Source organism: Camelus dromedarius, chromosome 4 (genome assembly GCF_036321535.1).
Source record: "Camelus dromedarius isolate mCamDro1 chromosome 4, mCamDro1.pat, whole genome shotgun sequence".
Classification (NCBI taxonomy): domain Eukaryota; kingdom Metazoa; phylum Chordata; class Mammalia; order Artiodactyla; family Camelidae; genus Camelus; species Camelus dromedarius.
In genome coordinates, this window is record NC_087439.1 from 21,933,512 (window position 1) to 21,946,214 (window position 12,703).

At 32.9% G+C, this 12,703-nt stretch overlaps 1 protein-coding gene across 3 annotated transcripts in view; it reads right to left on the reverse strand.

The window, feature by feature from the left end:
- Positions 1-2,126: 2,126 nt before the first annotated feature.
- Positions 2,127-12,703, reverse strand: part of LRP1B (LDL receptor related protein 1B) — a 1,592,931-nt gene continuing 1,582,354 nt past the window's right edge. For all 3 annotated transcript variants that reach the window (XM_064484732.1, XM_031451350.2, XM_064484731.1), the window contains 4 exons: positions 9,267-9,357; positions 8,173-8,317; positions 5,222-5,320; positions 2,127-3,782 (listed from right to left, as the gene is read on the reverse strand). In XM_064484732.1, coding sequence (XP_064340802.1) covers positions 3,642-3,782; positions 5,222-5,320; positions 8,173-8,317; positions 9,267-9,357 — 476 coding nt within the window. In that variant the 3' untranslated portion in view covers positions 2,127-3,641. The remainder of the gene's footprint in view (positions 3,783-5,221; positions 5,321-8,172; positions 8,318-9,266; positions 9,358-12,703) is intronic.

Sequence of the window (12,703 nt, forward strand, 5' to 3'; positions counted from 1 at the left end):
CCAGAATATCGGTTCAAAGATACGAAGATGAGAGAGGATGAAGAAAAATTAGCAATATTTGTTTATGTTTCCTTCATCACATGTCCTAATTTTCCCTGTTAGGGATTTGGAAATTGTGGGCATTTTGCATATTACAGTTCATCTGTAATACCATAATTTACATTAAGTGCTGAACTTCTTCATATGAGTCATAATAAAAATGGAAAGTAACATCCTGGATGAAAAGTGCAAGGTTAAAGCTCAACCTCAAGAAATAACAAACATATAATCAAACAAAACAAAATAAAGCATAATCCTCAATGACATCAAAATGACTACAAATAAAACATATTTACATAAATGAAAATGGCCCAACTTATGCAAAACTGTACAAGTTTCTAAATGAAACTTCTCCCCTTAGTAATGACTTTTTAAACTACATAGGCACTTTACTAATACCAGATTTCTGTAATTCATACTTCATCAAAGCTAAAGAATTCAAATAAAATCTTGGGAATGCCATGATTTTGATGACAAGGGGCCCTTTTTTTTTACTTAGCTGTTCCAGGTTTAGAGTCATTTAATAGTGGGAGACAGAACACAGTCCTAGATCGGCAGTTCTGAACAAGAGCGATACTGTTCCCCAGAAGACATCTGACAGTGTCTGTAGACGTTCTGGTTGTTGCAACTCTGTGTGGTGCTGGTAGTGACTAACGGGACAGGGGGCGGGGACCCTTTAAGTACCCTACTCTGTAGAGGACAACAAAGAACTGCCTGGCTCAACATGTCAAAAGGTTGAAAATCCCTGCTTTGGATGGAAAGGCATTTGGGTAGGAAGGAGAATTTACCAGAAAGCTTTCATTTTTATAAGATATGTCCCATCAAAGCTTGAAGGAATACTTCAGGAAGTATTTTGGTAATGGCATTTATACAGAATGGTCAACTGCAGAGGAGAATTATACACCTGATTTTCTAGCATTTATAGAAGGAGCTGGAACTACAGAAATAGAGTTTGAGTTGTTGACAAAAATATCTTTGTCCTGTCAATACTGACAGCAAAGTAACTGCAGCTGGAAAGACTGCGGGCTCCGGTGTGGTCCTGGGTGAACCCGTGCGGGTGGTGAAGCTCACCGTGAAGTAAGGACCACGAGCGTGTAGGTGGGGGTACGGGTTAAACGGCACATCCTGAGCTCTCCTGACTGTAGCATTCACCAGTGTGCCAGAGAGAAAATAGGCCACTGATGCCAGACCCCGGGTGTTAGTTGGTGGGCTGTGTATCATATATGATTTGCTAGACATTTATACTAATGTTAGTTGTATTAAGATCACTCTGATCTTGGTATTCTGCCTCTCCCAAATAATAATTTCAGTCACAGTCACAAGGCTCTGATATACAAAGACCCCTTCAGATAATATAGCTCAATGGTAAGTCCAGTAAATCAGACCCTCCTGCCTTTCCATCTCTAGTTGAAAACTCTTGAGTAGGTACACGAATAACCGTTCTACTTACCAAAAAAAAAAAAAAAAAATGTCTACATTGCATCTAATGGCATCTGAGTTTTCCATAAAGCACACCCTTTGAGGATGGGAAAGTGCAGGAAGAGCTTTGGCTTATTTCAACACAGTTGTCTTACTGCTGTGTATGTAATCAGTCTTTCCACTGCAACACGGAGTCTATGGTAAGCAGTGCAAGACAGAGGAAAGGAAAAGGTAAGGGCCATGTATCCTCTTCAAGACAGAAAATGCCTTCTCTGCTGTGAACTGAAAAACGATGCCATGAAGTCAGTCCCACCCCACAGAGTACGTTGGAAGGATGTAACAGAAATTGTCTCATGTTCACGGAAATCGTTTCCTAGGAATACTGAACTCCATAAAGAAAAGAATTTTCTTCTTTTTAAAAACTACCCAACACAAGCACTTAAATATGTAGAATTTCATTTAAATAAGTCAGTCAACAATTTTTTATAAAGTATTTAACACTTCATTATAGAAACATAGGCAAAATGACTATTATAACCAAAATGAAAAATACTGTTCAATTTAAAAAATGTACTTAAACAAGAACCTGGAAAAGTTTATGATATGCATAACATTGTTCAAGCAAAATTGCACTAGTATTACATAAATCAATAGTTTATAAAGGCCTCAATATGGCAAAGTTTAGAAATAGGTAGTATGCATGCACATAGTACAACAAAAAGTCTCTTTATAAAACAGCAGTTTTTTTTTTAATGCTTGTACAAAGGGATAAAGAGCAACCACAAACATATTTCATCTGTTAGGTTAATACATTATGACAGCGAAAAGTCAGTCATGTCTATCAGAGGAACGAAAAGCCCTCCATACCTTGTGAATAAATCTTTTGTGCCTTTAAAGATATTTGTATAAAAATGCTATACTTTTTTTTTTATACAACTTAAATAAATCGTACTTGTTTCGATTGAAATTGGAAAACAGACAAGTGAATGGGGTCCATGTGTTTTGCATAACCAGAAGAAATCAGAGTACCAGAGGAACTGGTCAGCGCGTATACTCTCCACCTTTGATTACGGGCAGATCGTTGTTCTTCCATAACTGGGAAAGTCCTTGAAGGATATATTTTGGATAGGGCAAATAATCCATTAGTCATATTGTATGTTGAAAATATTTACCGATTACTCTGTACCATGATGGCTGTTTGCCTCTTCTTTTTGACCTAGCAAAGAGAATGCATTCCCGTAATTGAAATTCTATCATCAATTTGTGTGCTTATATATTACTCTTTAGTGTTCTGTGTGGTAAGGGGTTGGGTTAATCTTCCACAAAATGCATGTGACTGCGAAGAAATTCCTAAAACATGAGTGCCCACTGCCCTGTTGTGCTCCAGCTGGCTATTGACCTCAGGATGAAGGGAAAACAAAAGATCTTATCCCATAGCAAATGTGGTCTTTCCACTTTTGATTATATTTTTGCTATGTTCTACCACCTAAATATAACTATTGTTTATAATGTGTATACTTTTAGTATGTCACAATAGAGTCCACTAAATTTTGGAAAATGTAGTCATATGTGTTCATGCAAATTATTAATTTTCTATATTTTTAAAAGGTTTTCATCAAAATTCTCATCTATCACTTGGCAATCTAACGCTAATTTCAAAGCAGGTGATGCTGAACTTGTGAGGGCTACGTATTTTCAGCAGTCTGAATCAGTCTTAATGGGCACAAAGAAGAGAGTTGACCATTCAATCATTCTTCCATCAATCTAAACAGAAAATTAAGTGACATTGTATTACAGCTTTCAGACCATATGATGAAAAAGTGCAGAGATTCTCTTTGTGGATTAAGTAGAACCAAAATTGTTCATATAAAATAGATTGCTCATATTAACACTATAAAGGAATATGTTGTTTTTAATTTTAACAAATTCAAAGGTGTGTCTTATCAGCAGCATTGTTGTAAATTGTACGGTAGTGCAGTTCTTTTTCATAAAAATACCATACAAATGGTCAATCAATAGTCATCAGCAAAAAGGAAAACCCAGAAAACTCAGAAAACAACTAACCAGAAAAAAGATAAAGAAGGAGGTAATGCTGATGCCAAAACAAGTATAATACTGTTGGAACATACAAAAGTAATCCTTATATTTTGTACATTTATACAGCATATAAAAGGTGTCGCTGATTATGCCACTGTCTCTCTTATCCCAATTTCTATTTTCTTTGGAAGCAGTTCTTTCCTTTCATCAACACTTCCTAAGGAGTTTCGACAGTTTTGCCCATCCATATACAATTTCGCATATACCGGATTGGAGTAATTTGTTGGCTAAAGGAGAAAAATAAATAAATATAGTATTATTATCTGTTTTCAACACATTAATCTGTTATTTTCTATGATGTCTGTCTTTTAATGTTATCATTTATATTCAATGCATTTAACTCACTAAATAGTAATTAGATACATGTAATTTAAATTCTGTTCATAGACTTTAGTTGACTTTACAATAGTACAATATAACAACATAATTGTATGTTTTTCAAGTAACTCGTGACCCTAAGGGGAGCTTTGACAGAACATTAAAAAACAGAAGAAATCTTCATGAAAGCCGTATTCACTGACTTTACTTAAAAGCATAAAACATTAAACCAAATTGTCTTATTTCCAGTCCATACGTTTCCTTCTCTTATTGCTATTTCAGTGGTAGGAAGATGTGTTTACAAAAAAGTAATCTAATTGCTCGGTTCTCATAATTTTTCATTAAATATGAACTTAAAAAATACAACAAGGAAAAATGAAAGTAAAATACATTATTGTATAACTTTAAAAAGTAAAGACAACATTTTTCCTTCAAACAACCTATATATGCTTATTATTGGAAATACTTTTGCATTCTTCCAAAGAATTGTGAAGGACATAGTCATCTTAATTTTTATAGATATTTATAGCATTTGAGACATACAGAAATGATCTCTTTCATTTGAAAAACACATACAATGTTCATTATTTTAATAGTTGAAACTTAGCCTGAGATTGTTGCCTAGTCGTTTTTTTAAATTTTGTCTTTGCAAAACAGAATGTTAAATCTTAGTTATAACAAAGACACATTGTTTTTTTTGAGCCATGCAAATGAGACAAACATGATAAAACATGAGAACGAAAAACAGATGGGAAATAGGTAAAGGCTGCGAACACTCAGTCCTAGGGATCCTGACACCCTTTTTTAATCCATCTTCTGTCTAACCTGAACCATGTAACTTTAGACAAAGCACCTTGCTCAAGGAACTAGTTACTTAAGTTTTTTTTAAAGAATGGTTTCATTACACCATTTCTAACTTCTGAATACAATGTCACATTTTGTATTATATTTTTATTTAACTGGACATCAAATTTGTATATACCAAACAAAGCATCATTATAGAAAATAAGTAAAACTAAACATAAATTTAAACTATTCGGTTTAAATGTCTGGTTAGATATTTCTGTTCTAAGAATAGCAAATGCTCATGTTTATTGCTAAGGAGTTTTAACATTTTCAAATTCAGGAGCAGAGATATTTCTAAAGTAATAACTTGCCAAAGAATAACATTTTATATAATCTTGCATAAGCAAGACATATAACATAAGCCCTCAATTTTAATGCAGTTTTGACATCTCTTGTTAATTAAAAATCATTAAAGAAAAGCCTCTACATCTAGTAATCATCTTTGATTATGAGGGGTTCTGCGATGGAATGGAAAACGAAATAATGAATTTTCTTCTCTCACCCCAGCAGTTAGTGGTCCTTTCAAATCAGAGTTTAGGTAGATGGGCGGCGCTGTGTGTGGAAGCTTGAAAGCACTGGACCCTCCCCCTATATACCTGGCCTGTATGTAAACAGAGAATTTTAGTTTCTGACCTAATATCATGGAACTATTTTCACTGACATAAACTCATGTTCAGTCATAACAATAACATAAAATATACTCTTCAGCCCTGGGGCATCAACAGTGTGTTCAAGGTAGTTTCAATATAGTTTCAATAACTTAGAAAGAACTATTAATATTAGATCAGTGATTCACAGGTAAATATTTCTATTAGTCCAGCTTACTGATAGACACACCACACACCTAGAAACCTCCATTCATTTATGTTTACTTAACTTCATTCTCTCTCCCCTCCCAAAATCGTATCTTTGCTAACAACTCTGGGAAAAATAATCAGCCTTCCCCACTGAAGGTTTGTTACTTTGGAAAGTTCTGATTGTAACCCATTCTGGACACTCAACTATCTGACTGGTTGTAATTAAACTTTCATCACCATTCTATATTTTTAGAAAATAAAAATAAAATTTAAAATTAGATAAATCAAAACAAGTATCTGTTTTTGGGGGGAAATCTGACTCTCCAGTTTAAACCAGATTAACTAGTAATCAGCTTGGCTCACTGATGTCCGTTCAAGGGCAATGACTTAAGACTTTCCTAGGTTTCAGGGCAGAGCCAATCTGGTACACTCATATTCAAGATAGAGTATTTATTAGTGATCCAAAAGGAAAAAAAAAACTAGGTAAAAAGTTGAAAAATATGAAAATATCATGAACATACATATTTAAAAATATCTCAGATATCAACTCTTAACAATGAATGATCACAAAGTTTGGGACAGGGGCAAAGGTCTCAGGAAAAGATTTAAACTATAAAATCAGGTCAATATTGCCTTTTTATTTTCCCCCACAAAGGTCTCATTTAGATGATATTGAAAATACTCTAAGTAAAGATTGAGATGAGTATGTCTATAAAACCAGTAGGTACTAATTCCTCTTTTTAAAACTCTTCAAACTATTCTATGATTGCCTCTGTAGACAAATCTCTCTTTTATTAACTTTATTATTATTTCATTTCTTCTGATTATAAGGTACCATTGAAGTAGAAATTTTATCTATTTTGAAAATAATGAAAATATTTTACAAAAATCTTCCTTACATACAATGCAACTTATATTTGATTACATCATGAATATATCAAACCACTGTAACCCAGTGAATCCTCTATGAAAAACATTTCATCATTAGGTTGCTTTGGCGTGGCCCTCTGCTTCTCAAAATTGTGTTCTCAAAATTACATCTATTAGGCCTAGGTGTGTACGCTGCAGTTACTTCTTACTTCTTAGGCAACAATTCATATTTACATTTCAAACATCAGGAACCAGCTAGAATCAGCCATCTAAGTCACATTTAATGTGATTTTGGTTAATCAGTCAGAAAATTGGTAAATAAATATTTGCTGTTATTTGCTAAATACATTAAAAATATATTTGAGGGCACTGAAGCATAGTCTTATCTTCCTAGAGTAAATATGAAAGAAAATTTAAATGGAGTATTAAAAAGCTATTCCTTGTAAGTACCCAAAATTGGCTTACAACTCTCCTTCTTATAAAAAATGTATAAAGTATGTCCTCATCCATTCATATTATATTTATGGACACTGTATTTATTTCTAAGAAAGAATTCAAAGATTATGAGAAGCCTATTATTCAAGATGTCTTTCTCCTTTCTACATGAATTATCAAATAACAATTTGCATAGTATGTACAGTCTTTCAATTTCAAGTAGAAAACACTGAAACTTAGGTTACCATAATTTATTTTATAACCAATTTCAAAAGTAGGAGTTAGCAACTGAATTAATAATTTATAGTAAGTATAAAATTATTTCTAGTTAGGAAAAAAATTATACAGTACCCTCTGATGGTATAAAAATTGACTCATGCAATAATGATTGATTTCTTTTAACAGAAATAAATACTTCATCAATTTCAGACCATCAATTTCAGGCTTAGGAAGTCTGGCCATGGATTTAGAACTAGATTGATAAGTGGGATCCTATTTCATTTCTATGGGAACAACTGCTGCTGTAAGAGCAAAACCATGTGGTCACTGTGATTATTTAATATAAAGGTACATTTTGGACAAAATACCTTTAATATATCAGAAAATAAATAACCTTTTAATAAATGAATAAGCTAGGAAAAATTCATTCCCTACAAGCAAATTGATGATGTTCTTAATTCATAGTAAAATATTCTATAATTATCAAAATCTGAAATATAAAAATATCAAAATATTCAGGTAATACAGTGCAGTGAATCCATGCAAGTTTAATTTATCTAGACAGTTGTATCACTTATCTATTTCTCTTAAAAGCTTCCAAACTGAGCAATCAGTAATATGAACTAAGAGAAACTAAAAAATAGACTGTGCATTTTTAGGCTATATATATATCAGTGATATATCTCAAATCAATAGGAAGGATATTATAGCAGGTAGAAAGATATTGTTTAAAAGTGATCACAAACAAATCTAAGGACACAGCTTAGTAAACTCTTCATTGAAACATTATTGGAAATTAAATACTTATTTTGGCAACAAAATGCTGTACTCTTTTTGTTATTAAAAATAAATCAGTAATTTTATACTAGGCTGTATATTTAAATGTGCCAGCACCTCAACACATTTGAATACAACATTATTTTAAGTAAACTATATATGTTTATAAAAGAAGTGAGTAAATAAATATTACTTTCTAAAACATGTTACAGTAACTTTATTCTTGAGGTGAATGCCTCTTAAAGTTCTCTATTCTAACTTCAGATAAAAGAAATAGTGATGAAATTCAGAATCACATTATAAAGAAATGACTCAAGAACAGTAGTGCTCACAGGCCATCATCTTAAAATTTTACCTTTGTTGGATCTACCATAAAACTAGGGTCTAAAAGACCTCCATCACTGTGATCATGGTCCACCTCATACATGTTATAAGATGGATTGCCGATTTCTACATTTATTCCACCATTGATAATAGGTTGTCTTCTTATAGTTTTTGTCCTGGAATATGCAAACATTGTGTGAGTTGTCTAAATATCACAATATGGTGTATGAAACTATCATATTTGTAGCTTTAATGACTAGTTTTAATATAACTGATGAAAAGTTCATAAACAAAATACATTGGAAAAAAATGACATTTACTGAGTCACAGAGGAACAAAAACAAAAATATTAATGTGATAAGTTTTTTCCCAATCTATTTGGGTTTAACAATAAAAAATGCACTCAGAGCATATTCCTTGTAAATAGCAAATACCAAATTCATTGAAACCAAATATTCACTAATCAATTACCCTTTTAAAATCAACTTTTCCCCTTTTGTTATTAAAAAATCCCTAAAAAATGGTGATAAACTTTGAAATTGATTGTTTTCAATCCCTAAGTCATGTGGCTAAAATCGTCTTTTACATAATTCAAAAACTGATTCACAAACTCTAGGTTCCAGATAATAACCTCCCTTCAACCCATTCCTTATAGACCTTTAGAGCTGCATATTCACATAAGTTGAAATAATACTTTCAGAAGTATATAAAGTAAACAGATGCATAATTTGTGAATGAAACACACAATTCGTGACATACAATGCATAGTCATTATCATTGTACTGGCATTACTAATCTTACACATTAGTATAATAAAACGCTCTTTGAGATTCTTGTTGTTTCAAGGAAAAACTACCATGAATGCAAAATTATACTGAAATTTTAATATATTCCCTTGTTATTTTTGTTAGAATATATAAACAAAGCCATTCCATCAACATAACATAAGGGGAGGGCTGTCTGAATTATTATCACTTAAAATGAAATAGAAGGATAAAATGGTTTGAAAAACATAGAATATTGCAGTTGGAATAAGTAAATCGTATTTTAAGAAGTTTTTAAAAATCACTGTTTCTGTAACTTTGTGTAATTTATTTACTGTTAGTCTAGAACATTGTATCTTACCTTCTTTTCCTTTTACAGAGCACTAAACCAATTATCAGGGTGGTTATCAAAGTCACCAAGAGGACGAGAGGCACAATGATGGCTATGCTTCCTGAAAAAGAAGCAAAAGAAGAGATGAACACATAAATAAAATGAAGTCAAGGTTAATAGAACTGAATACTTTATTACACCAAATCGTTTGACCATTGACATAATAAAAATAAAGCTCAGCCCAAATGTCTATATTCCTAGTTCACAACTACGTTACTGAAAAAGCACTTTCCTTTAAATCACACTTGATCTGCTGGAAATGTTTCTTTAGATACCTTTCACTTATATGTTACAATGAAAGACTTTGAGGTTAGAAATACTGACTTCTTTATCAGTCTGATCTGGTTCTCACCACGCACATTTACTTGCAATGATGTAAGTAAACTGGGACTGAACACACATTTCCACAATTTTACCGGCCACATTTCCACCCTTAGTTTTATTTCTTTAGCTGTAAATACTCTCTGGCCACGAGTACATGTGGCAAGTTAGTTGGCAGCCCAGCAAAACAAAAGGGACATCAGTGTTGGATTTGGATGGACACAGGCATAAACATCAGTTTCACGACTTACGTGAAGTGAGACTTAAAATTTGAAGCTCATGCACTTCACCTGTTAAACAGACATGAAGACCTACCACACGGGGCTCTTAGCTTGATTCAGCGAAAAAAAGGGGCAGACAGGATTCTCTTTCTCAAGTTCCAATTCCAGAGCAGTTTCAGCAAACCATATCTGGGGGGTTGGTTTATATTGCAAATGCCCATTTCCCCCTTTTTTCACTTATTTATAATAATGATCTTAGGTTGTATCACTTACCTTCAAAATGGAATAAAAGATCTATGGAACAGATTTTCAAAAGCGGTCAGAGAAATTGGGTCTTAGTTTTTATGCACCTGAGCATTTGGGAGAAGCAGAACTGAGAAGAATATCTGCCCTGCCCTCCATTTCTAGGTTGGCAATAAGAGCAGTCACTATTTTTTCCCCCTAAAGAAGAAGGAGACAATACCTCTTTGCTGATAATGGGCTCCACAGTAGGAAACACCTAGGGTCATATATCACTGATGCAGGAAAAAAAATGAATGTAAGGGCTGCCTGATAACAGGAGAGTATTAAGTAGCTCTACCAAGTACCTGATGTTAGTGTTTCCAACAGACAAATATCTAATGCCCCTAAAACAAAGTCTTTTGTCTGTTTGAAATAAGCATTTGGTTGGTTCTGTCAAGTCAGCTTAATCATTGACTAAACTAAGGAACAAAGCAACACCCAAACTAATAGAAATTTAATGTGGGGATCCTGCATGGTTCAGGAATAAAACATTAAGAATCACTAGACATATTAATTTTACTCTGCATATACATGTGCATATAAAAATACTGTGACAGAAATTAATGGTAATACTAAGCAGGAAAGGCAACTGCTTAGGGACTTCAAAGTAGAAACACAGATCAATTTTAATAGCTTTAGCCACGAGGTATCTGTGTGAGGTCAACCATATTGGAGATTATTTACCAAAATACCAAAAGGTCTTTATTAAGGAAATGTCATGTATAAGATAATCTTTCAATTTGGAACTTCAAAAATAACTTGTCTAAAATAACCAAATAACTCTTACACGCAAGAAAAAATATGGCTTGCCTTCTTTAGTCAGTTTCTAAAATGTAAAACATTTTATTTTTTCATGTTGTTACCAGGACTGTATACCATTGAGTGAGTTTGATATTGCATTACCTTCTTGGTTTTGAGAAAGTGAACTTTATATGAATGTGTAATTTATTAGTAATTAATGGAAATAGAGAATCTGGCACCTTAGATAGTAATTAACATTTGTTCACAAATTTTAAATATCAGTGAACAGCTTGGTTTCTTCATAAACTGACTTCAACTGATTGATCACGACTTTATAAATATCCTCACTTCATTATTTATCTTTTTAACTGTTAAAATTTGTGGTGAATTGGTGGGTGTAAAACACTTACAACACTGGTTTTAAGGTATATAAAATTACTTTCCCCTCAAGGCAATTATAAATTATTCAGAAAATTAGGTTTTATTTGTTTTACATAGTTTCTTTACTCCTATTAGGTAGAAATGCTGTTAAGTATGCATGCTAGAAAACTAACAACTTCGTTTTTCTTTTTCCCATCACAGATAGCAATTTCTATCCCTTTCTTTACAACACTCTGTTTAAGAGCCTAGCATTCTAATATGTTTACATAACCTATCACGGTAACTGCGGTAACACTGAGTATAGCCAGTAAATAACACAGGGTAGCAATTTGGCAAGCATTTTTTGTAAAATAGTTCATATTCATGGAAACAACTAGGAACCACAGATATTTTTAGAATATAATATATGTATTTATCAAAATATGTATTTTTCCCAAGTAGTATATATAGCGGTAAATATCTTATTGTAACAAAGTCTACCACAGGTGATTTTTTTTTAACAGTACATTGTTGGTGGACTGTTCTAAGCTAATTTAAAAAAAAGTGCACTTTGAACTTGTTATACATGGAGGGATGTCTAAATAGCCTTCTCCGCTGCCATTCTCTATTTTTTGTTTCTTTCTTTTGCTTTCTTCATAGCACCAATCTAGACTCACAATTATTTTCTAATGTTTACTTATTGGTTTGCATTCTTGTTCAACAGCTACTTACCCCTCTAGAATCTCAGCTTCCTCAGAAGAGACACTGTCTTACTCATTGATTTATCTCTGGGATCTAGACTTTGCTTGACACTTAGTAGCGGCTCAATAAATATTTGCTTTGGGAGAACTAGGACAAAGGCATTATTTTGCTGCATTCTGTTCTATATGTTTGCAAGCTTATAATTCCTTGATACGACGTAACTACTTTTATTCTGTTTTAAAACAAAATGATATAAAGGAGTAAGGAAAAGGGAAGACAGGAATAATCCCCTAACAGATATCAGATTTCTGCTGTCACTACAGTAAAATAGTGTCACTACAATACTGCCCCACAAGTGCTGAGTATATTTTTTTCCTCCTTAATTTAGCAGATATGAATAGCATAAATTCAAACACCGAGCATCTGCTTCCTTAAAACTTTGGGTAAATTTAAAATAGGAGTACATAATATTTTAATTTTCAAAATTAAAAAAAAATTCTATTGAAGTACAGTTACAATGTGTCAACTTCTGGTGTACAGTACAATGTTCCAGTCACACATTGTAATAAGTATTTAATCTTCCTTAGTTCGAAACTCTTCAAAATAACTTCAGAAAAGTCAGATAAGCTCTTTCAAGCGTAGCTAAGCAGAAAGTCCTGAGATAATAGATCTGCTTGATTCCACAGGCTGATTTTTAGATACTTTAAACAGCAAGGGCCAGAAAACATGAGAATGACTACTCGGAGATGATTAAGAAAGCTGTTCGTCAGTTAGGAAGGG